The sequence below is a fragment of the Marmota flaviventris genome, chromosome 9 (assembly GCF_047511675.1).
Source record: "Marmota flaviventris isolate mMarFla1 chromosome 9, mMarFla1.hap1, whole genome shotgun sequence".
Taxonomy (NCBI): domain Eukaryota; kingdom Metazoa; phylum Chordata; class Mammalia; order Rodentia; family Sciuridae; genus Marmota; species Marmota flaviventris.
Genome location: NC_092506.1, coordinates 6,739,395 through 6,766,962, shown reverse-complemented (window position 1 = coordinate 6,766,962; position 27,568 = coordinate 6,739,395). Strand labels below are relative to the sequence as shown.

General features: G+C 46.9%; 2 protein-coding genes across 4 annotated transcripts in view; both read left to right on the top strand.

Moving 5' to 3' along the window:
- The first annotated feature begins 4,207 nt into the window (after window positions 1-4,207).
- Window positions 4,208-20,818, top strand: Sf3b2 (splicing factor 3b subunit 2). Of its 2 annotated transcripts, XM_027944397.3 has the most exons (22): window positions 4,208-4,375; window positions 4,532-4,578; window positions 4,871-4,948; window positions 6,436-6,675; window positions 6,894-6,944; window positions 8,143-8,260; window positions 9,657-9,766; window positions 10,080-10,176; window positions 10,561-10,652; window positions 11,272-11,487; window positions 11,635-11,772; window positions 11,923-12,003; window positions 12,380-12,607; window positions 13,626-13,775; window positions 14,671-14,760; window positions 14,869-14,976; window positions 16,043-16,150; window positions 16,431-16,573; window positions 16,653-16,754; window positions 19,886-19,985; window positions 20,090-20,275; window positions 20,604-20,818. In XM_027944397.3, the coding sequence occupies exons 1-22, from the start codon at window positions 4,243-4,245 to the stop codon at window positions 20,673-20,675; spliced, it is 2,688 nt and encodes an 895-aa protein (XP_027800198.1). In that variant the 5' UTR covers window positions 4,208-4,242; the 3' UTR covers window positions 20,676-20,818. The 2 variants fall into 2 exon arrangements, with proteins under 2 accessions (XP_027800198.1, XP_027800199.1); XM_027944398.2 differs by lacking the exon at window positions 6,894-6,944.
- Window positions 20,819-22,223: 1,405 nt separating this feature from the next.
- Window positions 22,224-27,568, top strand: part of Pacs1 (phosphofurin acidic cluster sorting protein 1) — a 138,344-nt gene continuing 132,999 nt past the window's right edge. Inside the window, exon 1 of one of the 2 annotated variants that reach the window (XM_027944396.2) lies at window positions 22,224-22,773. In XM_027944396.2, coding sequence (XP_027800197.1) covers window positions 22,424-22,773 — 350 coding nt within the window. In that variant the 5' untranslated portion in view covers window positions 22,224-22,423. Of the gene's footprint in view, window positions 22,774-23,057; window positions 23,123-27,568 lie in introns of those variants that run through there. The other variant, XM_071616037.1, reaches the window with a different exon arrangement.

Here is a 27,568-nt window from a genome sequence, read left to right as displayed (position 1 = left end):
ACTTGGGGGACGGTTCAGCCCAGTCAGGAGGGAAAGTGACCCAAGGCCCCAGAGAGGAAGGGGAAAGGGCAGCGGAGGGGCAGCACATTGTGGCCCAGGAGATAGAATATCTTTCCACCTCTGTCCTTTTCCTCTCTCCTTCCAGCCTGCACCAGGTCCCCCCAACCCCCTCTCCCTGTCATCCACCCCCGCTGCATCCCTGCCTCTGAATTCCCTTCATCCTTTTTTCTCCATCACTACTTACCCCCACCCTCCTCCCATTCCTCAATTTCATCCCAACCTCTCCCTGAGATCCGGACACCGTAGGGAATAGGCCAGATTCGCTTTCCCACCCGGGGAGAGTGAGGGTAGAGCGGGCCCCTCCTTATGCTTCCCGGGGCACTAGGCCCCCAGGACACTCTCCCGCCTCCCCTTCTTCCCCATCCCCTGCGGTCCACTCCCTTGGTCGCCCCTAGCCCCAGGTCGGCCACTGCAGTACTCACGCTGCGCAGGTTGCCTGGGCCTCCGACTCAGGTCGGGGTTGGCCCTGTTCGCGCCGGCCTCTTGTCCTGAAATCTGCACGATCCCAGGGCGCCGGGGGCCCTGAGCGCAGAGTGCCGGTCGCTTGCCTCGTAGCGACTAGATGGGATCAGGTGGCGGCGTCCGCGGCTCGGCTCCTCTGGGCTCTGCTTGCCGCCCGCCCCCATCTCACACCGGAGGCGGGGCGGGGGCGGGGGCGGGGGCCGGGCGGCTCGGAGGAGGGGGAGAGGAGAAGGAGCGGGAAGGGGAGGGGGACCACTGGCTGGCCAGATGCCGGCGAACACACTCTCCGGGTGGCATCTTTGGATCCGGGCATCTTTCACTGACAACCATGCAGAGCTGGATACAAACGTGTTCAGCTTCCTTTTCTCACTCATCAGAAGGGTAAACTGAGGCTAAGAAGGTGTCTGTATACTCTGGCATTCCTGGAAACCACTGGTCAACCTTGGGCTGGGGAACTATAGCAGGCCCACATCTCCTGTGTGGCTTAGAGAGGAGGTACACTCATAAGCACCCACCAGCTCATTCCCTCCTTCTCCCTCCTCTTTCCACCTCTAGTAGAGAAAACAATTCCTATCTGGTCCCCATGCCCTCTCCTTTTCCCTTCCAGCCTGTTTTCCAACCAGCTGAAGCAGCCAGTCTACTCACCCTTTCACTCCTGACCACGGTTTTTATTCAGACTGGGGCCTGTGCCCAGGCACCTTACAACAGGAATACAAGAGCCCTAGCTCAATCTGGTTCTTCTATTATGTCTCAGAATTAAGAAACAGCTCCTCAAGCCCCTTTGCTTCCAGTTCTAAAATGGGGAGCTGTTCTTGGAGCTGCTCTACATGTGAAGGCTCCTTGGGGACTCCTCTTTTTAGCTCCTACTTGTGCAACCTGGGCAGAAGCATCTCCCATGGCCATATCAGACCCCAACTTGGTTTTATGACTGGCATAAACCTCATTTTCCCCTATGTTCTGGGCAAGGATCCTGGAGCAGGAGCAGCCACCCAAAGCTGGAATCAGAAGGGTCTGGATACCCACTTCCAGTGCACTCAGGCAATAGGTAGGTGTCATGTAAGAATCCTTGTTGAGGAAAAGAAGAGAATGGGGACTCTTGGAGTCAGGAGAACTGTGCATTGCCCTTTTTGGTCCTTGGACACATCAGTTTCTTTCTGTCCCTCAGTCTTCTCTTCTGCACAATTTTGGGGGATACTGCTACCCTGTCTGCATGCCAGTACTATTGTAATAAAATGAGGCCCCACTGGGTGTATCCCTTTCTGCTCTAGCTGCTTTAACTTCTCATCCATCAGCTCTTAGATATCCTACCTTAGAGACCCCCATCTCCCTGCCCCCCAAGCACATTCCTTCTCCTGGGGCCTTCAGCCTTAGATGACCTTCGTTGTGTGCTCTGGTTACAGGGAGCAGAAAGAGCCTTCCTTTGGGCAAGGAATGTTCCACCTCAATAACTGACAATCTGAAGGGAAGGCTACCACTGTTCTTCTGTGCTGTCCTTTCTGGGTTTTTCTTCTCCTCTGGGAATGGCAGCAGGAGCCTAGGGTAGTTATAGTGAGGCAAGAGGGAAGAGTGAAGGTTTGGGTAAGAGTAAAGATAATTTCCCAGTCAGGGATAAGACAAGAACCAACTTTTCCTAGCCCAGTCCTTTCTTCTGTCTCTCAAACCTTGCCTTCTCTGCATCCGTTGCTATATTCTTTTTCCCTTTCTTCCCTTACTTTTCTTTTGGGGGCAAATGATGAAATGGAGCTATGTTAGCAGAATTTTAGGGCTCCAGGACTCCAGACAACTAGATTCAGCCACCTATCCCAAAATGCCAACAAAAGACATGAACAGGGGTAAAGGCAGGAAAGGAGCTTTAATCAGTGTGGCGGCAGTAGGAAGGACAGAAAAAGGCCCAGAGACCTAATATCTGTCAGCTGGGGCTACAGAAATTTTGAGGCTTTTTAAAAAAGGGGAACAAAGGCAAGCATAGGGGGGTTGCACTGCTGGGGGATCTGCATAGTTGGCAAAGCAGGTAATCTTGGTCTAGTTGATCATTATCTCAGGACTGGTTCTGCAAAGCTATAAGGGGATGAAGGGAACAAGTTTCCATCATGACTGCTCTTGCTTAGGGGGGCAGTCTCACTTCTGTGTTGGGTAATTGCTCCTGGTTGGACAGGGATCTCACCATGGGGTGACCTGTCTGAGAGCTCTCTGTTGCTTGTGAATAGTTTTAGTCCCTTGTCATGAAGATGTTTATTGATCAGACCTGTTGCTCCTGAAATCCAAGGTAAGCAGGACAGAACAACTCAGGAGAACTCAGAAGGAAAAAAAAAAAAGTAAAAAAGAGTTAGTGGCAACATGGAGGTCAGGCCTGCTTTCAGGTAGAGAAAAGATCTAAAGGGTGTATGTAGGGAAAATTTTGCATTTTTCCTCTCCTTTACTTAATTCACACACACAAACTCAAACCTGCTGTCACTGAGAGCAGTGTGACAAAGCTAGGTGACAGAGGTTGGGAGAGAAAATGTTGACAGGACAGGGAAAGGTGGAAATTGGGCAGGCAAGGGTCACTTATGGAAGGCACAGGGTCACCAGCTGAAGTCCTGAGTTTATTTTCAAGTAAACAAATATATAATTATTTTTTCTTCGAGGAAAAAAATGTATATACCCCAGTAATAATTTATTAAGTGCCTTTCGTATACCAGGTATTGCAAGACAGAAAAAGATCAAGTCCCCGATTAGGTTTTTTTGGGGGGTGAGGTAGGGAAAAAGAGCACAAGAAAGATTTAAAAACAAATGGTGGGCCAGGCGTGGTGGCACACACTTGTAATCCGAGACAGGAGGACTGAAAGTTCGAGGCCTGCCTCAGCAATTTAGCGAGACCTTATCTCAAAGAAAGAGCTGGAGATGTAGCCCGGTGGTAAAAGTGCCGCCCCTCGGTTCAATTCCTAGTAACCAAAGCACCCTCGGTTCAGTCTCCAGTGGCAAACTAAACCAACCAACCAAACGAAAAATCTCCACAACGAATGGTGGAAAACTGAAATGTATTATGGGAGCTCCAAAACAGGAACGTAAAGCGGGAAGAAGGCTTGGCAGAGAAGACGTTCGAGGCTGCTCGAAAGGTGGAAAAAAAAAAGGGGGGGTTTTAGTGTCGCTTTTCGTGGGAGCTCAGCCCCCGCAGGCCCGCTTCTCTCCCGGCTCCGATCCCCTTTCAGCCCATTCATCCGTGCCTGCGCCAGGGGTGGGCGGGCAGTTAGACACTGTTTTATCATAGGCATCGGCTTTAATCTCCCGCTGGCGCCCGCAGGGGAAAGTGTCTCGGGACGCCCTGGGGAAGTAAAAGCCCAGGCCTCTCACGCCAGACCCGGGCGTGGGGCCGGAAGACTGACCACGCTGGGGCAGGCAAAACTGCCGAAAGCACGCCCTGGGCCAGGACCAGCACTCCCCGCCGCCCCGCCCGTCGCCCCACAAGGGAGTTCCGGAGCTTAGGTTGGCTCAGCAGGCGGTGGACCCGGAGGCAGCGACCCGCGGACCACAACTCCCAGAAAATTTCGGGACGGGGCCGCCCATGGCCCGGGCGTGGCGAAACACGTCTCCCGGCGGACGGCAGGGGGTGGGCCTCAATCCTAGCTGTCTTCCAACCACGGAGGGGACGTGGCGTACGTCGCTGCCGGAAGTCCCGGGAATTAGGACTCGAGGCTGGCCCGAACTTCCGGGTTGGTCGCGCGGCTTCCTGTGGCCAAGATGGCGGCCGAGCATCCCGAACCCCCCAAAGGGGAGTTACAGCTGCCGCCGCCACCACCTCCAGGGCACTATGGTGCCTGGGCTGCCCAGGAGCTTCAGGCCAAGTTGGCAGAGATCGGAGCTCCGATCCAGGGTAAGAAGCGTGGGGAGGTCTGAAGGGGGCTTTGTGGGCCTGCGGGGAAGCGGGTTAGCCCTTAACCCGGGAGACCCGGGACGTGGGGCTGAGGCGGGCAGCTGGGGGCCTGCGGGGGCCAGGCCTACCCTACTGATCCTGTGCTTTGCTTTGCAGGGAGTCGCGAGGAGCTGGTGGAGCGGCTACAGACTTACACCCGGCAGGTAAGTGTTAGAGGCGGGACTTCAGGATAGGTTGAGGCCTTCAAGACCCCTCAGCTCTGGGTCTTCATTCGTTATGTACTTAGGCACAGCGAGCAGGGGCTTGACCTTTGGCAGAGCTTGTCTTTGCCTGCTTTGTCGTAATCGCTTCTGTCTGCATTGGTTCTTACCAACGCCCTGCCCCAAATCTGGCGGACAGGCGTTGGGTAAATTTTGTTGACTGACAGGGAGAGAATGTTATTTAGTGTAACAGCTCCTCTTGAGTTGATTTAGAGCCTTCCTTTCTGTTTTGCAGACTGGCATTGTGCTGAATCGACCGGTTTTGCGAGGGGAGGATGGGGACAAAGCTGCTCCCCCTCCCATGTCAGCACAGGTAAGGATATTGTTTCACTTGAATGGGATCCTTTTTGCTTAGAGTAGCTCCTTCTCTCTTCATGCATTATAGTGGGGATGCATCTAGCAGATTGGATAAGGAGGTCCTGAGATGACAAAATTGGGAGCTCTGTTTCCCTTTTTGGTGCTGATATTTGCCTCCTTCCCTAGTACCTGCTCCTTCAAATTCGTCATTCAGAATTTAACTAGAGCTGGGCGCTGTAGTCCCAGCGGCTGGGGAGGCTGAAGCAGAAGAATGAGTTCAAAGCCAGCCTCAGCAACAGCGAGGTGCTTAGCAACTCAGTGAGACCCTGTCTCTAAGTAAAATACAAAATAGGGCTGGGGATGTGGCTCAGTGGTCAAGTGCCCCTGAATTCAATCCCTGGTATCCAAAACAAAAACAGAATTCAACTTGAGGGGCTAGGGTTGTGGCTCAGTGGTAGACTGCTTGCCTAGCCCATGTAAGGCACTGGGTTCAATCCTCAGTACCACATAAAAATAAATAAAATAAAGGTGTTGTGTCCACCTACAACTAAAAAAAATATTAAAAAAAAATTCAACTTGAATGCTTATAAGCCTGATTTGATTCTCCCCCATACAGAAGCAATCACCTTTTTAGCTCCCCCAGGGGTAACTTCCATGTTATTCAATGAAACTTTAAGGGATGATTTCTTGATTTGATTATATACTCTTTGCTTTAGTAAACCATTGGGGTTTGTGATGCCACGATGCACTGGTTTCTATTTATTTAAGTCCATATCTCTTCGCATCCAGGATTTGCTTCTCCTCCAAAGCAGTGGTTGTCACCTGGGATTTATTGATCTCTATGTGTGGAGTAAGAAGTTCCTAGTTGGTTTTTAGAAGCATCCTTGAACCTTCTGAAATTAAATGCAGAATCTGAATTCATGATATTTTTTTGAGAAAAGAGTTGATAATTTTCTTTGGTTCTCTTCTCATGATATTGCTATGGAGCATTCTTTTATGGAATAATATGTTACTAGAATTTGAATCCCAGCACCTGGCTTATGGTAGATGTTAGGTTGGTTTGAGGTGCTAAGGGAACAAAGCACTAGACAACCCATGCAGGTGAAAGAACCAATCAGGTGACAGACAAGCAGTGATGGTGCCTTATAACCACCTGTCAATCAGCGGGGTCTCCTGACCAATTCTGGAAGGACATGATTCTCAGCAAGATCCCCAGGAGGACAAGGGAGTCTAAAAACCTCCCTTTCCTGTCCCAAGCCCTCCCTTTCTGCCCTAAGCCCAATAAAATTTCAATGGGGCTGAGCCTGGATGCGATTCTCCTAGACCTGCTCTGTTGGACTGGAGGATCACCCCCTAGGAGTGATTCTCAATAAAGCCTTGTTCATCTGTTTTTAATCTGCCTCCTTTTGATCACTGGTGCCTGACCTTACAGTAGATCCCAACAAATGTTTGCAGCATGAATAGATAAATGCTTCCTAGTTTATGGTCTTATTTTCTTCACAGCTCTCTGGGATTCCCATGCCACCACCGCCCATGGGACTTCCTCCTCTGCAGCCCCCTCCACCACCCCCACCACCTCCACCAGGCCTTGGCCTTGGCTTTCCTATGGCTCATCCGCCAAATTTGGGGCCCCCGCCTCCTCTCCGTGTGGGTGAGCCTGTGGCTCTATCAGAAGAAGAAAGGCTGAAGCTGGCACAGCAGCAGGCGGCATTGCTGATGCAGCAAGAGGAGCGTGCCAAGCAGGTAGGGCAGGTGGAAGCCTGTGTGTTGGCTTCATTAGGTCCCTGAAGGGGGAGTGGAGCCTCAGAAAGCTGGATCCTGGGGCCAAGGCTTTTGGGACGATCTGGGACAAAGATTAGAACATAGGTCCAGGACTGGAAGAGGACCACAGGAAGCAAAAAGTTGTGGCAGATTGGCCTGGGGGGTTTTGGTGCTGGTATGAGCTTGTTTTCTTTTTTAAGCAGGGAGATCATTCATTGAAGGAACATGAGCTCTTGGAGCAGCAGAAGCGGGTAATACCCCTCCCCCTAATCTTTGACCTCATGGTCCAGTCTATAGGCTGTCATTTAGTGTTTAGTGTCCAAAATGAGGTGCATCACTCAAATTTTCTGTGGAGGCTACCTCATCCCCAACTATGTTCCAGTATCTCCCAAAGAATTCCATTTTTCCTATAGTCCAGGTGTTGACAAACCAACCTGGAACCTGCTTTTGAGTGACCTGTGAGCTAAAAATTATTTTTATATTTTTAAAGAGTTGTAAGAAAAGAACCTCAAACCAAGAAGAGAAAACATAGTTCATATAATAGCCCAAAAGCCTAAAATATTTAAAAATTCAGTGGCCTATTACACAAAAGGTTTATTGACTCTTACCAGTCTTATATAATTTTAGGTACCTTGGAGAGGATTCTGGGTTAATTTAGTCCTTTGTATGGGATTTAGACTAAATGTGATGCATATAAATTTGGGAATGATGTAAAAGATATTCTGCTTGAAGTGCAAGGATAGAGGGGATGTCAGAACCTGGGTATTTCCTCCTTGTTCTTATGTCAGTTGTTACCCATTAGGATACTCAGTAGTATTGGAAAATAAGGATTTAAAGCTGCAGGTATGGAAATACACATGAAGTACTGGCTTTGCCCAGACTTTGGCAAACATTAAGGGGTAAGAATTTTCTAAGGAAAGAATTCAGCTGGATATGGTGATACATGTCTGTGATCTAGCAACTCAGGAAGCTAAGCCAAGAAGATTTCAAGTTTGAGGCCAGCCTTGGGAAGTTCAAGGCCAACCTCAGTTAACTTAGACCTTGTCTCAAAAAGTGAAAAGGGCTGGGGAATATAGCTTGGTGCTAAAGCACCCATGAGTTCAGTCTCTAGTACTTAAAGAAGAAAGGAAGAAAAAGAATTCATAGTTCTTTCTAAAGAATTTTTGGAGAAGAAAACTCTCACTGAGAAATGTAAGGCTGCATTTAGCTAAACACTAAATTCTCTTCTAGGAACCAGAAATTTCCGGGGGATTTCGTTGGTGTTATTCTCAGGGATTGTTTGTTTTGATATGAGGGCGCTTCTGTTTTGATCATTAGTCTTGAAGTGCAAGGATAGAGGGGATGTCAGAACCTGGTGTTTCCTCCTTGTTCTTCTCAGGCCTATTACCTGGCTAAAAGATTACATTTGGCATTTTCAAATGGGTCTCCACTCCTGCTTTCCTCCTGTAGGCAGCCGTGTTACTGGAGCAAGAACGACAGCAGGAGATTGCTAAGATGGGCACCCCAGTCCCTCGGGCCCCACAAGACATGGGTCAGATTGGTGTTCGCACTCCCCTGGGTCCTCGAGGTAAGAACCTGGAATGACTAGGAAGAACAAGGAAGGTAATTTAAAAGGTTCAAAAAAACTTTTTTTTTTTTCCTGGTGCTGGTGATTTAATCTAAGTCCTTGTGTATATTAAGCATGCCCTGTTACTACTGAACTATAGTTCCAGACCCTAAAAAAGACTTTTTTTTTTTTTTTTTGAGGGTGTTCTGGGGATTGAGCTCAAGGTACTCGACCTCTGAGTCACATTCCTCAGCCCTGTTTTGTATTTTATTTAGAGATAGAGTCTCACTGAGTTGCTTAGTGCCTTGTCATTGCTGAGGCTGGCTTTGAACTCACAATTCTCCTGCCTCAGCCTCCTGAGCCGCTGGGATTATAGGTGTGGGCCATTGCGCCTGGACTATTTTATATTTTATATAAAGACAGGGTCTCACTGAGTTGCTTAGCACCTTGCTGTTACTGAGGCTGGCTTTGAACTTGTGATCCTCTTATCACAGCCTCCTGAGCTGCTGGGATTACAGGCATACACAAGTTTTTTTTTTTTAAAGTGCTGTGGGCCCTCCATATCTGCTGCTTCTGCATCAAAGCATTCAACTAACTAGGGATTGAAAATATTTTAAAATAATTTGCTGTGGTGGTGCATACCTGTAATCCTAGCTACTTGGGTGGCTAAGGCAAAAGAATTGCAGATTTGAGGCAACTTAACGAGACCTTATCTCATAATAAAAAATAAGAGATGGGAATGTAGTTCAGTGGCAGAGGGACCTGGGTTCAATCCCCAGTACCACAAAAACAAAAAACAAAAACTTTATTTCTGAACATGTTTAGGTTTTTTTTTCTTATCTTTATTCCCAAGACATACTGTAGAAAAGTGATTCATGTAGCATTTGCATTGTATTAGGTGTTACAAGTAATCTAGAGGTGATTTTAAAGTGTATGGAAGGATGCTTGTGGGAAAAATGTGCACAGGCCATACAGATACTATACCACTTTTTAGAAGGGCTTGAGCATCCTTGTATTTGTGTGGGTTCCAGAAACAAATTCCCTATGAATACCAAGAGGCAACTGTATGTATAACATTTAAAAAATATTTATATAGTAAATGTACAGTTTAATGAATTTTAAAAAATTGATACACCCGTAACAACCAATACTTAGACCAAGAACTAAAACATTCCTAACACTCCAAAAGCACCCTTGTCACTTGTCACTCTCTGCCTTGAAGAGTAACCATCACCCTTTCAGTGAAAGAAGTAGTTTTTTTTTTTTTTTTAATGTGTGTGCTGCGGCTCAAACCCAGGGCCACATACATGCCAGGTATGTGCTCTTGTTGCTGAGCCACATCCCCAGCTCTGGAGGTCATTTTTTAAGAGGTGTTTTGTCTCTTCTGACATCGGACTTCTTTTCTTCTTTCTTTCAGTGGCTGCTCCAGTTGGCCCAGTGGGTCCCACCCCTACTGTTTTGCCCATGGGGGCTCCTGTTCCCCGGCCTCGTGGTCCCCCACCGCCCCCTGGAGATGAGAATAGAGAGGTGAGACTAATGATTCCTTCCTAGGGACAGTAGAATGGAGGTTTGGAAGGAGACTATTTTAGGATTTTAGAGGATTTTGTGAGAAGATTGCAGGGGTGGATTTAAGGTCTTAGTGGGAGGGGAAAGCCACATTGGTTAGAGTATGTTTAGGGTAGGGCAGAGGGATCTGGAAGGCATTTCTGGTCAGAGTTTTGAGGTCCTGCCCACTGTCTGTTGATTACGTCACCCAGCTGGTAGCCTTTGTAGTATAAGAGGTGAAAGTCAGAGGAGGAAGAGCACTGTGATTCAGCCCCTCTGACTGGTTGTCTGGCAGATGGATGATCCTTCAGTGGGACCCAAGATCCCTCAGGCTTTGGAAAAGATTCTGCAGCTGAAGGAGAGCCGCCAGGAAGAGATGAACTCTCAGCAAGGTGAGTGTATTGGTGGGTCCTGAAGCTGCAGGCTATGACTGCATCCTCTTTGTCCCCTCCCTGAGGAGGCTTTAGAAAGTTACTGGCTCTTGGCAGAGTGAAGGTACTCTGGGCAGGGCAAGGGCACTGGAGAAAATCAAGTCTTCTTGATTTTCTTTTCTTTTTATTGTTTGTTCAAAACATTACAAAGCTCTTGACATATCATATTTCATACATTAGATTCAAGTGGGTTATGAACTCCCATTTTTACCCCAAATACAGATTGCAGAATCACATTGGTTACACATCCACATTTTTACATAATGCCATATTAGTAACTGTTGTATTCTGCTACCTTTCCTATCCTCTACTATTCTTCTTGATTTTCTCCTTTCTCCTTGACAGAGGAAGAGGAAATGGAAACAGACACTCGCTCATCCCTGGGCCAGTCAGCATCAGAGACTGAGGAGGACACGGTGTCCATATCCAAAAAAGAGGTATATGATGGAGCTGGTCTGGAGGTATTGCCAGGAGATGGGGCTCAGGTACCAAAGTAAACTAATTGTAAGTGTTCAGTAAATAGTATCTTCTGATGTTTTGTGTCAATTTTTGTTCTTTTTTTTTAACCAGAAATTGAACCCAGGATGCTTAGCCACTAAGCCACATCCCATTCCATTAATTTTTTTTTTTTTTTTTTTAATTTTGCGATAGGGTCTTAACTAAGTTGCTAAGGCTGACTTTGAACTTGCAGCCCTCCTGCCTCAGCCTCCTGAGCCACTGGGATTATAGGCATGTACTACTATGCCTGGCTCAATTCTTGTTCTAAACATCTTGCAGATGTTTTTCATTTCATTCCCATAAATCCCTTTAAGTTCTCAGATCTGTGCATGCCTACAGTTTACACTGAAAAGGCTGAGGTTCTGAGAAGTACAGTAACTTACCAAAGGTACACAGCTTGAGAGAGGCAGAACTTGGGATTCTGTCCCCAGGGCCTCTTTATGGCTGCTTTATGAGATTGCCTCTTTGGGGAAAGACTGAGCGTTGAATTATTGTTAGAGTAGGGATGGGCAAGGTGCTTGGATTCTCTGACTGAGTTGGTTTTTCTTGTCTTGATAGAAAAATCGGAAACGTCGAAACCGAAAGAAGAAGAAAAAGCCCCAGCGTGTGCGGGCAGCATCCTCGGAGAGCTCTGGGGATCGGGAGAAAGACTCTGCCCGGTCCCGAGGCTCTGACTCCCCTGCTGCTGATGTTGAGATTGAGTATGTTACTGAAGAACCCGAAATCTATGAGCCCAACTTCATCTTCTTCAAGAGGATTTTTGAAGCCTTCAAGGTAGACAGAGCGGCACACTCGGGGTTGGGGGGCAGTCGGACAGGCTGGTAGACAGGGCTGAGGAGGTGGTGTTTCAGTGCAGGGTTCTGGAATGGGATGGGGGCTGGCTCTTGAGAGGTGGGGTTTCCACAATGTCTGCCTCCTCAGCTCACCGATGATGTGAAGAAGGAGAAAGAGAAGGAGCCAGAGAAACTTGACAAAATGGAGAACTCTACAGCCCCCAAGAAGAAGGGCTTCGAGGAAGAGCATAAGGATAGCGATGATGACAGCAGCGATGATGAGCAGGTCAGGGCATCCTTCCTTGGCGGGGAACAGGAACAGGGGTTGGGGGGGCATCTAGCCTTCTCTGGGACCATGGTGAACTTCTGCAGGTTGTTCATGGCTTATGAAAGTGGGGATTCCCACCTGCTCAAAAGAGGGATTGTTCTGTCATAGGAAAAGAAGCCAGAAGCCCCCAAGCTGTCCAAGAAAAAGTTGCGCCGAATGAATCGCTTCACTGTGGCTGAGCTCAAGCAGGTGAGACCTGAGATGACCCAGCAGGCCCTGGATCCTGGCTGGAGACCCATGTGAGGCACGCCTTTCACCCTGTGGGAAAGTTTGGGTGACTTGGATATGGTCCTTTGGAAGAAAAAGGAAGCCTAAGGGCTGGTGCTTTCTAGAGGTCTTGTTTGGAGGTTCTAGCCACGTAGTAGCTACTCGTATACCTTGACCCAAGAATGGTCCTCCTCTCTCAGGCAAGATCATGGACTTCAGAAGGAGGAAGGGGACACCAATGTAGCCAGCCAGATGAGCTGGATCAACCCTTGCTATCACAGGGTTGACTGGTGTCGCAGCCACATGGCCCTCACATCAGATAGGACTTTCTAGAGACATGTTGCTGTGTGTTTTCCAGCTGGTGGCTCGGCCTGATGTTGTGGAGATGCATGATGTGACAGCCCAGGACCCCAAGCTCTTGGTTCATCTCAAGGCCACTCGAAACTCAGTGCCTGTGCCACGTCACTGGTGTTTTAAGCGCAAGTACTTGCAGGGCAAACGGGGCATTGAGAAGCCCCCCTTTGAGCTGCCGGATTTCATCAAACGCACAGGCATCCAAGAGATGCGGGAGGCCCTCCAGGAGAAGGTGAGGGCCCTGGTGGAGTGCAAACCTGTGCTTAGGCACCCACGTCCTTCATAGCAGTCAGCTTCAGAACTGGAGTCAGGTTTTCGAAACACACCTACTCGTTACTAGTCTAATCCTTTCTCTAGTTTAGAAGTTGACACTATATAGGTGCACTGTGTACACCTGGCAGGAAGCAGGAGGGGTGGGACTTTGGGGAGCAGACCCCAAGTCTGTTTGGAACGGCTGTCCTGCCCCAGGCTAGGCCTCTGTTTTGAGCGGCTCTTTTCCTCCTCCTCTCCCCTTCTGCTTTTACTTTGCCAGCTCACGTGGTGACTCCTTTCCCTGATGTACTTAGTGGCTAGAGACTCACAGTGGTTTTGTAGCTTCTTAGGTTTAAAGATTTTATTTAATACTTGGAATAAGTACTAATTACCTCTGGTGCAAGACTGGAGGATATGCCAAAATACATAGTGAAACTGCCTTCCAGTTAACCTCTGTTCTCCTGGTCTTCTGCAGAGGCAGCTACTGAGATCTGTCTCTTTGATCAGATGGTTTAAAAAATAGTTATTGACATACAAAGTGGAGGCTGATTTCATATACTAAATGTTATTTTTTTCAGTATGGGTTGTGTGATCTTATTCATTTATTTGGTGCTGGGGATTGAACTCAGGGCCTTGAACATGCTAAGCACGTGCTCTGCCACTGAGTCACACTGAGCTCATTGAATTATGTAATTTTTAAAAAAATATTTATTTTTAGCTTTAGGTGGACACAATGTCTTTATTTTGTTTTTATGTGGTGCTGAGCATTGAACCCAGTGCCTCATGCATGCTAGGTGAGCGCGCTACCACTTGAGCCACATCCCCAGCCACAAATTATGTAATTTTGAGGGTTTTGAGCAGGAAGGATTTTGGAGACTTTCAGAATGAGATAAATGAGATTTCTCTTGACTTCTTTTGGGAGTTGGGAGCCAGATCCTCTGCCAAGAGTTGAAGTTGGTGATTACCTGTCAACTCATGAATACTGCCATTATCCACAGGAAGAACAGAAAACCATGAAGTCAAAAATGAGAGAGAAGGTTCGGCCTAAGATGGGAAAGATTGACATCGACTATCAGAAACTGCATGATGCCTTCTTCAAGTGGCAGACCAAGCCAAAGCTGACCATTCATGGGGACCTGTACTATGAGGTTAGAGAAGAGGCTGTGGATGCATACATAGCTCAGTCTTGGGGTTGTGACTTTGTACCTGTTGATTGGAAGGGCTTTCACAGTTGGTTTCCCAGAGATGGAGTTTGAGATTTTAAAATGAGATCCTTCTTGAAGGAAAGATGCAGATCATGTCTTTTTATTTGGTATAGGGGATTGAACCCAGGAGTGCTCTTCCACTGAGCCATATCCCCCACAACCTTTTTTATTTTGAAACAATGTTTCACTAGGATGTCCAGGCTGGCCTCAAACTTGCAATGCTCCTGCTTTAAACTCTCCAGTCAATGGGATTAGAGGTGTGCAACACTGTACCTGGCTCTATCATGTCTTTGAAATGATAATAATAGTTTGTGGTGGGTGGTTTACAACAGAGGGGCCAAGTGGCAGATATTTTTGAGAAACTTAATATTGGGAGCGGGAAAAAAATTTCTATCTATCTATCTATTTATTTATTTATTTTTTGGTGCTGGGGATTGAACCCAGGGCCTTGTGCATGCAAGGCAAGCACTCTACCAACTGAGCTATATCTGCAGCCCTTTTTTATTTTTATTTTTTTGTCCTTGAAATATCATGCCTCAGACTTCATAGGATGTCTGAGGCAGAAGGTTCTTGGAGATCAGCCTGTCAAATGTCCTCATTTCACAGATGAGAAAGCAGGTCTGAAGTTGGCCCTGTTCTTACAATGGGTTAGTGACAGCCTGGCCTCTATTCCTTTCCCTATGGTAGCTGGAATCCAAGTGGGAACCAGGCGGCCCTCACGGGATTTTGTATCTGATGCGGATTAGGACTTCTTATCTCCCGTCTCTTGTCCCTGTGCCATTGAGGCTCCATTGTGTGTCTGGCATCCCTAGTACAGCATGTTATGCTTTTTCCTCAGGGGAAGGAGTTTGAGACACGACTGAAGGAGAAAAAGCCAGGAGATCTGTCTGATGAGCTGAGGATTTCCTTGGGGATGCCAGTAGGACCAGTGAGTGTTGGTTAGCTGGTTGGGGAGGCAGGGAAGAGGGTGGGAATTGGGGCAGAAAGGAGAGTGCTTAGGTTAGGCAGGTAGTAGCCTATTCTCTTTTTCTTGTAGAATGCTCACAAGGTCCCTCCCCCTTGGCTGATTGCCATGCAGCGATATGGACCACCCCCGTCGTACCCCAACCTGAAAATCCCTGGGCTGAATTCGCCAATCCCCGAGGTAAGTATTATGCTTACTTTCATTCTTGGCTGTCTATATTTTAACTGAGGGATGGTTGTTTGTTTTCCTTCTTTAACTACTGTGTTTAACAAAAAAAAAAAAAAAAAGAGAGAGAAAAATAGTAACAGTTTTTGTTTTTTAAAAATATATGACATGTTTATTGTAAAATATTTGGTCAAGCTAGGTGCAGTGGCACACACCTGTAATCATAGCAGTTGGGAGGCTGAGGCAGGAGGATTGCGAGTTCAAAGCCAACCTCAGCAAAAGCGAGGTGCTAAGCAACTCAGACCCTGTCTCTAAATAAAATACATAATAGGGCTGGGGATGGGGCTTTCCCCCACCCCCACCCCCCCCGCCCCGCCAAATATTTAGTCAAAATTGACAGGTACAAAGATGAAAACAGATACACCACAATTGCACCAGTGTAAAATAACCAGATTTGATTATATTTGTTGATCATCTTTCCAGATGATTCTCTGATATATATGTGGAAGACAGAAGTAATTTTATCTCAAGAATGGCACAACATTTATCATTTCAAAATAAAAAGCATCAATTAAAAAGTATTAACAGACAACAGAGTCAAATGAAAAAGTGTCATTGTTAAACTTCAGATAAAACTATCTGTCTCCTAAGTGAAGTAGATATTAACCAAGCCAGCTTTCCAAAATTAGGAAAAATCAGTAAGAAGTTGGAATCATGGTTTGTATGTGTGTGTGTTGTGCTGGGGATCAACCCAGGGCCTCATGCATGTTGGGCTGCATCCCCAGTCCTGGAGTCCTGATTTTTAAAGTCTTTTGTTTCAATTTTTGGCAGCACAGACATCACCCTGAAGGAGGAGATTTTTAGCATACTCTGCCTCCTGTCCCCATTCTGTTGCCTTCAGAGTTTGGTGCTTATTAATTTTGCTTTCTAATGCTTTATAAAATTTGATTTTATTTTGCATCACAATTTTCAGATTTCCCAAATATGAGTTCCATACTTTGCTGCATGACTTTTCTCTAGGGCTTTGGCATGTTTCCCTGGAACTGGTGAGTGGAAATGATTTATGCTTTCTCTCCTGCAGAGCTGTTCCTTTGGGTACCATGCTGGTGGCTGGGGCAAACCCCCAGTAGATGAGACTGGGAAACCGCTTTATGGTGACGTGTTTGGAACCAATGCTGCTGAATTTCAGGTATGGGCTGTGATCTGGTGAGCTTGTTTTACTTAAAGCCATGAAGGTTAGAGAGAATTGGCCTATACCTTCATTATCAGGGAACGGGGTGTTCTGAAGTTTCAGTCTGAAAAAGTGCATGTTTTTTCCTGAGTTGTAAGACAACTCCCCACTGGACTGTGAGCTCCGTGTAGGTAGGGATTATTGTCTGTTTATTTTTCTGTGGCTTCAGTTTACAAAAGCTTGGCACATCATAGCTACTTTGTATATGTTTTTTGAATGAATGAGTGATGTCTTTCAGACCAAAACTGAAGAAGAAGAGATTGATCGGACCCCTTGGGGGGAACTGGAGCCATCTGATGAAGAGTCCTCAGAAGAAGAGGAAGAGGAGGAAAGTGATGAAGACAAACCAGATGAGACTGGCTTTATTACACCTGCAGACAGGTGGGGTGATAGAGTTTGCCTTCCCCCGGTAGCCTGGTTTGGGGTCGTTTTCTCTACTCATGCGCTTCTTTCTTCACAGTGGCCTCATCACTCCTGGAGGGTTCTCATCAGTTCCAGCTGGAATGGAGACCCCTGAACTCATTGAGCTGAGGAAAAAGAAGATTGAGGAGGCAATGGATGGGTGAGGGAACCAGGCAGGCAACAAAAGGAGGACCTTCACTTCCCTTTAGCCTCTGGGTTGCCTAGCTGACACATTAAGTGACTTTTTTGTCTGTCCTCTTCTTTGTTTCCTCTTTCTGTTTTCTTCTTGTCTTTAAGATTATTGAACATTATTTTCTGTGATTCCATTTTACCTCCTTGGTTGTCTTATTAACTGTGAGTCTTTGTTTTGTTATTTTAGTAGTTGTCTTAGGGTTTATAGTATCCAGCTTTACATAGTTACCTTAAAGTGATATTATGCCAATTCTGATGGTATTGAGAACCTTAGAGCAGTGTACCTCCATTTCTATCCTTTCCACCTTGTGTGGTTGTACATTTCACTTTTACACGTGTTGTAAATCCTGTGCTAAATAGTTACTATATTTGTTTAAGTAGTCCACTATCTTTTAGTAAGAATTATATATGAATCTTTGTAATTATCATCTCCAGAGTTTTTTGATTTCTTGTTGTCTATTCAGTATTCTGTCTGGTATTAGTTTCCTTCTGTATGAAGGGTTTCCTTTAACATTTCTGATGTGGGTCTACTGGTCAGCGTTCCTTCTGCTTTTGTAGTCTTAAAAGGTTCATTTTTGTGGATTTTGATTTTGAAAGATTTCTGTTGCATGTAGGAATCTAGGTTGACAGGGCGTTTTTTCCCTTTCAGTACTTCTGAGATGTTCCAGCATCATCTTTCTTACGTAGTTTCTGATGAAACAACTGCTGTCATGCTTACTGTTTGTTCTTTGTGATGTGTCATTTTTCTCTGGCAGCTTTTAAACTTATCTTTTTAAAAAAATATTTATTTTTTTAGTTTTAGGTGGACACAATATCTTTTATTTTATGTTTATGTGGTGCTGAAGATCAAACCCACGCCTCATGCATGCTAGGCGAGCACTCTACCACTGAGCCACAACCCCAGCCCTTTTAAACTTATCTTCATCTCTCCTTCTGATCAATCTGAGTATGATGTGCTTTTTTTTCCTTATGCCTTTTTTTTTTTTTTAATTTTTTGTAGTTATAGATGGACATAGTGCCTTTATTTTGTTTATTTTATGTGGTACTAAGAATTGAACCTAGTTCCTCATTCATGCTAGGCAAGTGCTCTGCCACTGAGCTATAGCCCCAGCCCCTTTTCATGTTTTTTTGCTAGGGGTTTGTAGAGCATCTTAGACCTGTGGATTTATAGCTTTTATAAATTTTGGGAAATAATTGGCAGTTATTTCTCCTTTTGCCCCCTTTTTTCACCTGTCTTTTAGCAACTCCAATTGTATATATAATGGTCTCTTGTAGCATTTATAAGAATTTATAAAGAATTCACTTTATAAGAATTTCTCTTTTTTCTTACATTTAAGCAAGTTTCTACTGCTGGGTCTTTATGTTTGCTATTTTCTTCCGCATTTATATATTCTATTCTGACATTAATCCATCTAATGGAGTTTTAATCTCCAGAAGTTTGATTTGGGTCTTTTTATATATTTTAAACCTCATATTTAGCTTTTTGAACATGTAGTATACACTTAGAATAACATTTTATGTATTTGCTTGTTAATCAGCAGTTCTGGACTGATTTCAGTTGATTGATATTCTCATTAGAGGTTGTATTTTCTTGCTTCATATGCTTTGTAATTTCTGATTGGTTGCTAGTCTTCATGCAGGGCCCAAGATATTTTCATGTTCCTCTAATCCTTTACAGCTTTGATCAGGCATATAGTTATTTGCAAACAGATGAATCCTTCAAGGTCTTGTTTTGAGGACCTTAGCAGGACTGGAGCTGTGAGTAGTCCTCCCCACCAGGATGCCCAAGACCCTTTTGTATGCTGAAAGCCCTGTGAATCCAGAGGTTTTTCCCTTTATCTGGTAGGAATCATCATGATTCCTTATCCTGAGTGAGCAGCAGGTACTGTTACCTCTGATATTTTTGGATTGGCTCTTCCCTGTCCTCACATGCATATGCTCCTCATCACTCTTCCAAATACCTGAAGAGGACTTCTTCAGTCTCCATTTGTGTCCTGCAAACCCTGGCTGCCTTGATCATTCTGGACCTTTGGTTTTTATCACAACTCCCTTCCTTGTTCTCCCTTTTATACTACAGCTCTCTTGGTGCAGTATGCTGGGGCAGTAGAAAGGGCTCACCTTATTTGTTTCTTTTGCTCTGTTTCTAATATCTTGAAAACCACCATTTCATGTATTTTGCCTATTTTGGTTATTTCAGGTAGGAGGATAAATCCAATTCCTGCTTCTCTTGTCAGGAAGCAGAAGTCTCAAGCTTTGTATATTCAAGGAAGAAAAACAAAGAAGGGTATTGTGGACAGAATTGTAGTAAGAAGCGATTGGGCTGGGGACCTTTAGGTCTTGGTTAAGAAGTTTGGAAGCCTTAGGTTTTTGTTTTGTTTTTGTATTGGGGGTTGAAATGAGAGGCACTTTATCATTGAGCTACATCCTCAGATCTGAAATAGGGTCTCCTAAGGTAAGGCTGGCCTTGAATTTAGGATCCTCTTGCTTCAGCCTCCCAAGTCACTGGGATTATAGGTGTGTTTCACTGTGTGTGGCTAAGAAGCCTCAGGGTTTTCAGCAAAGAAAGGGAAGAATCTGAATTCTGTTTTAAGGTATTTACTCTGGTTGCTGTGTGAAAAGAAAATCATGTTCCAGAAGAGTGGGAGACAACATGGTCTGGGGTGACAGTGGTAGATTTGTTATTGTGTTCTGAGTATAATTTTTGAGTTAGGTTGTGAGACTGGTGGTGGATGGCCCTTGTGCCCTTGGGAAGTGTTGCAAATGTGAGTTGTGTACATTAGAAAACCAGGCACCACTCTCTCCAGGAAGCTTTTGGCCTCTTTGATTTTTAGCCGCCTTTGCCTGTTTTCTGATCCCCTAACTTGATTCAGGGGGCCCCTTAGCTCAGTCTCTATACCTCTCTAACTGTATCCCCTGAAATCAGTGCTGTGTCCCAAGACATCCCCCAACCAAATCCTTTCTTATAGGCCTCCATGAATGGTAGAGGCTATATACCCAGGTATCTCAGAATCTGGGTGGAGGTACCACCTATGTTTCCTTTGCTTCCCCTTCTGGAGACCCTTGGTCTCTTTTTGGGCTTGACTTCATTGTCCTTTGCAGAAGTGAGACACCTCAGCTATTCACTGTGTTGCCTGAGAAGAGAACAGCCACCGTGGGGGGAGCCATGATGGGATCGACTCACATTTATGACATGTCCACGGTGAGCATTGGAGGACACTGCTTGTGGAGCTGGGGAAGGGGGAGTTAGGGCCTCTGAGACTCTTTGGAGATAATAATGTTTGGAGATAATAATCTTTCTTCTAGGTTATGAGTCGGAAGGGCCCCGCCCCTGAGCTACAAGGTGTAGAAGTGGCCCTGGCACCTGAGGAGTTGGAGTTAGACCCCATGGCTATGACCCAGAAGTATGAGGAGCATGTGCGGGAGCAGCAGGCACAAGTGGAAAAGGAAGATTTCAGCGACATGGTAGCTGAGCATGCTGCCAAACAGAAGGTGAAAATTCCTAGTGGACTGAAGCAGGGAGGGGAGAGCTAGGGAGCAGGGTATGCCTTTTCCTGTGGAGTTGTGCCCTCTAGTGGTCAGAGTGAAGGCACACTCAGTGCCTGCTGCCTGGCTTCCTTAAAATTCTCCAGTTGGTTGTCTTCTCTAAGGATCATGACACTGAGGCACAGGAAAGGAAAGGATCTGAGAGGGAGGATCATCAGGTCTGAAAGGGAGGTGTTTTTCACACAACTTCCATGTCCATCAGGCTGGCCCCTCTTGATTGGGCTATGAGGTGGTTTAACCTGTTATAACTTTTTTTTTTTTTCCTTTCCTACAGCAAAAGAAACGAAAAGCTCAGCCCCAGGACAGCCGTGGGGGTAGTAAGAAGTACAAGGAGTTCAAATTTTAGGTCTTCTTCACACAGCCAGACTTCTTTTAGGCTCTTTGGATGCCTGAGCTTCATACATGGGTCCCTAAGAACCAGTTCCCCTGCAGTCATTTCATGTACTTATTTTAGACCTGTTTTGTAAATAAAGCTGTTTCCCAATGAAAGAGATGGCTGTGAAACACTCCTGATCCTCAGTCGTCTCCTTTTAGCCCCTTCTGCAAATGGACTAAAATAACCACAACCACTGGGCTGCCACAGAGATCAGGGGCAGGTACTTGGATCAAATGTTGCATTGCAGAGATGGTAAAGGTAAACCTGTACTGAAATTGTGGTTGTTTTACCACCTATACCCCACTCCCCTTGGTAGGGAGGCTCTGGGGGAAGCACCTCAAGGTTTGGTTTGACCTTACTACTTTGCCCTTGGGGAGTAAAAATAGCCAGCTTAGCGCCCTGGCTGGGCTGGGGAAGTAACTGTGGGCTAAGGAAGTAACTGTGGGCTAAGGAAGTAGGCCATGCCAGGCCTTCCTAATTGACCTTGTGGAGGAAAGTCCAAGTCCTTACCTGTGAGAACATAGCTGGAAATCTAAATAGGATGTCCTGAGTCCCTGGGAGCCCCTGGATTTATTTGACACTAGAGCTAGGGTGTTTGGAGTGTGGGAAGGAGCCTGCATTCTCAAGGTCCCCCTTCCTGAGAAATCTTCCTGGATCAAAAAGATTTGCTGAGCCCTGGGGAGAGCTCCGTTGCACTACTGTTATCTGTGGAAATGCACGGGAGGTGCTAGAATACTGGTCTTCAAGATGGTTTCTGGAAAGGGGGAGTGGAGAGGTCCCACCAGGACAGGGTCATTGAACTATTGAGCTAGGCCTTGAACAGAATTTGAGAAACTTGAGAACACATTGAGGCCTTGTAATAAAGGCTTCTGGGAGGGAGGGGAGCTGTAGGGAAAGGAGGAGTAAATTGTCGCCAAACGGGCCAGCCCAGGGCTAAGCCCGAGAACCTGCCCACCCCCAACCCAGGGTCTTTTGGACTCCAGATTTAAGCCCCTGCCTACTACCTCGGGCCGGGAACTTATAGCTCTCGGGCGCTTGAGGTGCTGGGCGGCCTCCCATCCCCACCGACCGCTCCTTTTACCCTTTGGTGGTCTGGGTAATAAAGCCCCAAGGTTTTAAAGCCGGGATTAGAGGCGGTGGGCAAACAGCTTGCGCACCGCGCACGACGCTCTACAGACCCCGGGGGCCAGGCGCGCTCCGGCGGCAGCCCCCCCTGGCCGGGACCGCGCCCCGGAAAAGCGGGATTTCCGCCGGCGGGGCTGCGACCGTGGAGCGCGGGGAGCGGAAGGGGTCAGGCGGCGGCGGTCAGCGTGGGGCGTCGAGCGCAGGCCTAGCGCGCGCCTTCTCCGCCCCTCGGGGCGGGAGTCTGGGTGGGCGCGCGCCCAGAGCCGGCCGGGCGCGAGCGCGCGACCGGGCCCCGCCCCTCGGCGCTGGGTGGGGCTGCGAGCCGGGGCTCCCCGCCCCTTCCCAGACACGCCCACCCAGTGTCTCGGCGGCGCGGGCCGCAACAGGCAGCGGCGGGCAAGCGCGAGGACCGCGCGCCGCGAGGCCCCGCGCGTGCGTGCAGACTTGCTGGCGGCCGTGCTCGGTCGCGCGGGCTGAAGAGTCGCGCCGAGGCCCCGCCGCCGTCGTCGCCGCCGCCGCGGGGGAAACCTGGGAGCCGCTCGGCGTCGCCTCGGTTCGCGTGAGCCCCGCGCCCCTCGACCCCCAGCCGGGCCATGGCTGAACGCGGAGGGGCCGGCGGTGGTGCAGGAGCCGCTGGGGGCGGCGGCGGCCAGAGGGGCTCTGGGGTCACCCAGTCCCCGCAGCAGCAGCCACCGCCGCCGCAGCAGCCGCCGCAGCAGCCGACGCCCCCCAAGCTGGCCCAGGCCAACTCGTCGTCCTCGTCCACCTCGGCTGCGGCTGCCTCCTCCTCGTCCTCGTCCACCTCCACCTCCATGGCCGTCGCGGTGGCCTCTGGCTCCGCGCCTCCCGGCGGCCCGGGGCCAGGCCGCACCCCCGCCCCGGTGCAGATGAACCTGTACGCCACCTGGGAGGTGGACCGGAGCTCGTCCAGCTGCGTGCCCAGGTGAGCGGCGAACGGGTGGGACTTGGCGCTGGGGTCGGCGGGGGCCGCGCCCGCCGGGCTGGGCTGTGACAGGCCCCCGCGTCCCCATCCCACGGGTCACGTCGCCTGGCTGGGGCGTCCTTCCCAACTCGCCCCCCGCTCCCCGCCTGTCCCGAGGCTGGGCCTGGCTCCAGCCAGGCCTCCCAAGACTCCGCCGTGGGGACCCGCCCTCCTCCGGCAGCCCCACCTTCTGCCTGTGCGGGGACCACCCTCTTCCCCTCGACGAGCTAGCGGGCCTTCTGGACCCAGCCCAGGGCCTTCTCTCGCTGGGTCCGCCGGAACCCGGCCTTCCCACCGTCAGTTTCCCCGAGTAAGTCACTCTTCCTGCCTCGCTGGCGCCCCTGGGCTGTATATATGTTGCACAGCTGTGGTGGAGATGGCTTTTGATATTCTTATTTCCCAATATACTCAGCATGTGCCAAACTCGGTTGTCACCTTTTCCAGGTAAAACCCGTATAGTAACCCTTGGGGCTTCTAAGAAGTCTTGAGTACCCAGGTTCACCGGCCTTCAGATCACACTGCTTCCCTGCCTGGACTCTGGTGCTTGTAGTTTGGAGTCCTATTGAATGTGTCTCTAGGTGTGTTTTTCATCCCCTCCTACCCACTAGAAACTGGTCACAGAATCTTCCAACTGTGTAGGGCTCCATAAAATTACTGTCTGGTTACTAAATTCAGTCCATTCCTTTCTGTTGGAACCCTCGGGGACTTTCCTTTCATTAAAAAGAATATGCCTGGATTGGGAATATTTTCTGTTTCTGTATTGGCAAGGCGGTCTTTCTCCAGTTCTTTGGGAACAGTGTACCATGTCTTAAAGCTTACCCTGTGAGTAGGCAGCCTGTAGAGCTGGTTTCACCCAAGAAGCCCAGAGAAGTGCCTGGAAGGTGTCCTTTTTTAAGGCACCTCTAAACTTGAGTTGATTCTCTTGGGCTCTCTTCTTACTCTAGCCCACCCATGGGCTGATGGGTGTTTAAGAGAGAGGGAGTATTATGGGGTTACACCCTCAACTTTTTTTTTGTGGTGCAGGGGATTGAATTCAGGGCCTTGTGCATGCAAGACAAGCACTCTACCAACTGAGTTATCTACCCAGCCACTCAACTCTTTAATATTATTTTTCTTTTTTTTGGTACCAGAGATGGAACCCAGGGGCACATCCCCAGTCCTTTTTATTTTATATTTTGAGACGAGGTCTTACTAAGTAGCTTAGAGCCTCACTAAGTTGCTGAGGCTGGCTTTGAACTTGCAAACCTCCTGCTTCAGTCTGCTGAGCAGCTGGGATTACAGGCATGTGCCACCCAGCCTGGCTAATATTTTTTTCTTTTTAAAATTTATTGTTAACATTATCATATACTCAAATGCACACGTAAATATAGAATGTGAAAAACAATCTCAGGCTAAGAAATAGAGTGTTGCCCCTTCTGTCGAAATCCACAGGGTGCTCCTGAACCATATCCCCACCTTTCCTCTTACAAGGTAAGTACTCTTCTACATTGTGTTTATTATTTCCCTTGTCTTCCATTTGATTATAGTTTTACTGCGTATTTGCATCTCTAAACAACGTATTTAGTTTTGAATGTTTTTGAAGAAATGCTGTCATACTGTATGTATTCTTGACTTAGTTTTTTTAACTCAAAATTGTGAGAATGATGAATGTTGTATAGTAGCTCTAGTTTTAAATATTTTCATTAATGGATTGTAGCATGTTGTATGAATGAATATGTCATAATTCTCCCGATGAACATTTAGGTTGTGTCCTATTTGTAACATGAGGAGCGATGCATAAATATTTTTTTTCAGGACTCCTAGTGTTTCCATGCAGGTTTCTTTAGGGCATATTTATACAGACGGTAAAGTCACTGATCATGTGGCATAGATCTGGAACTTTAGATAATGCCAGGCTGTCCCACTTGCCCCTCTACTCTTCATGTCCTTTGTGCACAGCACTGCACTGATTTACACTTTCTTTTTTCTCTATCCTTCCTTTTCGGGAATGTTTTAATTCGCTTTGGCCAGAGCCCTAGCACAATACTGTACTCAAATGAGAACTTAGCCTGTGATGATGTACCTGTTGGTCTTGAGCTGTTGTAGGTGAAAGTTGGTCTTTCCTCTGTCTACATTGTGCAAGTATGCAAATTTACCTCTTTAAACATAAAAGCTCTGTGCCCCTTTATGCAAAGACCCACTGTCAATTCAGCCATGCTTATCCACTCTTCCTTCACATCCATCACTGTGGTTGTTGACATTTGGACAGCTGCCTCCTCTAGCTCGTGAGATTGAAAAGGCATGAGCTGACTGACAGGAAACTACCAAAGAGGAGGACAAATAAATTCACTGGTAGCTGTTGATTTTTGACTCTGGATTTCTTAGCCACTAAGTAGTCCATGTTAATAAATTTTTAGCTCAAGAAACAGGCAGGCATCCTGATGAGATGGGCAGTGATTAATGCTAGCTTGTGAGAGGCTTGTTTTCCTGTGCTGAGTGCATGCAGTTGTGTCATGTTTACTGACCAGTCCTTGAACTTGTCCGTTGTCCTGCTCCAACCTTGTTTCTGGGCAATGACCCTTGTGCCCCCAGATCCTTGTGAAACACTTGTGCTCCTTGGAGCATGCTGCCGCTCTGTCTTCAGGATGGAAAACAACACCGTATAGGCAGAAAAATGGCTTGCTCTTAGTCCTTCTGAGGATTGAGGTTTCCTGGGTGTACTTGTTTGTTGTTTAGAATATATTGACAATGTGCAGCTCTGTATAGAGAGTGTCTTGTGTAACTCCATGGAAACACAGATGTATGAGCTGTAGGCATTTAGGAATTTTGTGATCTGAGGTTTGGTGTGCATAAGAACATGAGAGTCAGTCTCTCCCTGGTGCAGAGGAGAGGAGTTGAGCAGTCACACTTCTTTTCTTGATGCCTGTGAAGAGTATAATTTGCTTTTGAAAAAAAAGTTTCCTTTATTAGATACTTAAATAAAGATGAACATTGTAGGGGCTGGGGCTGTAGCTTAGTGGTAGAGCGTTTGCCTAGCGCATGTGAGGTACTGGGTTTGATCCTCAGCACCAAGTAAAAATAAATAAAATAAAGACATTGCGTCCATCTACAACTTAAAAAAAAAAAAAAAAGCACTGTAGTAGTTTCTCCAGGTATGTGTTTGCTCTTTTTTAACATCTACTAAATTCTCTCAGAGTCCATAGATTTTAACATGTATGAGCTATAGGCACTTAGGAAATATCGTGATTTTAACTTTTTATAAATAACTGACTTAGTCGAGAAGGTGTAATGATGCATGCTTATACACTTTCTTTTTTCTTTGTTCTTCCTGCCCCAGCTGCTAAGGAGGCTGAGGCATGAGGATTGCAAGTTTGAGACTTAGCGATTTAGCAAAACCCTGCCTCAAAAATAAATAAATAAATAGATAGATAGGACTGGTTGAGGATGTGGCTCAATGATTAAGCGCCCCTAGGTTAAATCCCCAGCACCAAAATAAACAAATAAAATAAAAAACAAAAAGGGCTGGGGATGTAGCTCAGTGGTAAAAACCCTGGGTTCAATCCCTAGTACAAAAAAAAAAAAAATTGCCATTTTACCAGAAAATTTTTTGGGGGCAGGTACTGGGGATTGAACTTAGGGGCACTCAACCATTAAGCCACATCCCAGCCCTATTTTGTATTTTATTTCAAGACAAGGGCTCCCTGAGTTGCTTAGCGCCTTGCTTTTGCTGAAGCTGGCTTTGAACTCATAGTCCTCCTGTCTCAGCCTCCTGAGCTACTGGAATTACAGGTGTCCACCACCATGCTCAGCCAGAAATTTTTTAAACAAGAAGATTAACACATGTCCATGGTTAGAAATATAAGCAGTATAGAAAGATGGCAAGTGTGAAGGGTAAGCCCCTTCCCTGTTCTCATTCCCCAGAGGTAATCCCTATGAAATACAGTTGCTTTTAAGACTTTATTACAAGAAGGCAACTCAGCTATGAAATTCATAGTGTCAGGAGCTAGCATTGTTTCCCTCCATGCTAAGTCACCTTCTACTGTGGCCCAGTGTGGCACAGTGGTGTGCTGTGGAGACTTGGTTGCATGCTGCCCGAAGGGTTTTAGGGTCTTATTATTGATTTTCTCTCTTCAGTCTTTGTGAGGTGGAATTCCCCCTGGTGTTATTTTCTCTCTTTGATTTGCTTTAAGTAGGAGAGGCACAAAAATTGTTAAATTTTACAAGTACACAATATTTCCTCTGGCATAAAAGTGATTGTTAGGAGCCAACTTGTGCTCTTCCAAGTCACTCAAACCAGAGTACCTTTGTCTTTTAGTACAAAGCACATTTGCATATCCTTATCTTCATGTATACTTAGGGAAGGAGTTGAGCAGTTATCAATCACATTGCTCCTTAGACCACATTTTAAAAAAATGGGTACTAAGGTTAATTCTTATTGGACAAAGTGTTAGAGGCAGAGGAGGTGCCTGCCACAGCTGAGTTGGCATGCCTGGCCTGCAGCAGAAGTGTTCTTTGCATGAAAACACTTGGGGCCAGTTACTCCTGTTACCACAGAAACACTAGGCCAGGAGAGACTTGTTAACTGCTCTGACTGTACACCAGAACAAGCTCTTCCATGCTTTAGTTTTTTCATCATTGATCAGGAATACTTTTACTTACCACCCACCCTAAGACGTGTTGAAATAAATATAAAATAGAACTTAAAGAGCTACAACAGTGAGCATTACTTAAATGATAGATATAAAGTAAATGTAATTGATCAAATAAGAGAGAGCTG

Coding starts and splice junctions, on each gene's coding strand:
- Sf3b2 (XM_027944397.3), top strand. CDS start 4,243: ATGGCGGCCGAGCATCCCGAACCCCCCAAAGGGGAGTTACAGCTGCCG. Junction 6,945..8,142: donor TCTTGGAGCAGCAGAAGCGG/GTAATACCCCTC, acceptor TTCCTCCTGTAG/GCAGCCGTGTTACTGGAGCA. Junction 13,776..14,670: donor ATGGGGACCTGTACTATGAG/GTTAGAGAAGAG, acceptor CTTTTTCCTCAG/GGGAAGGAGTTTGAGACACG.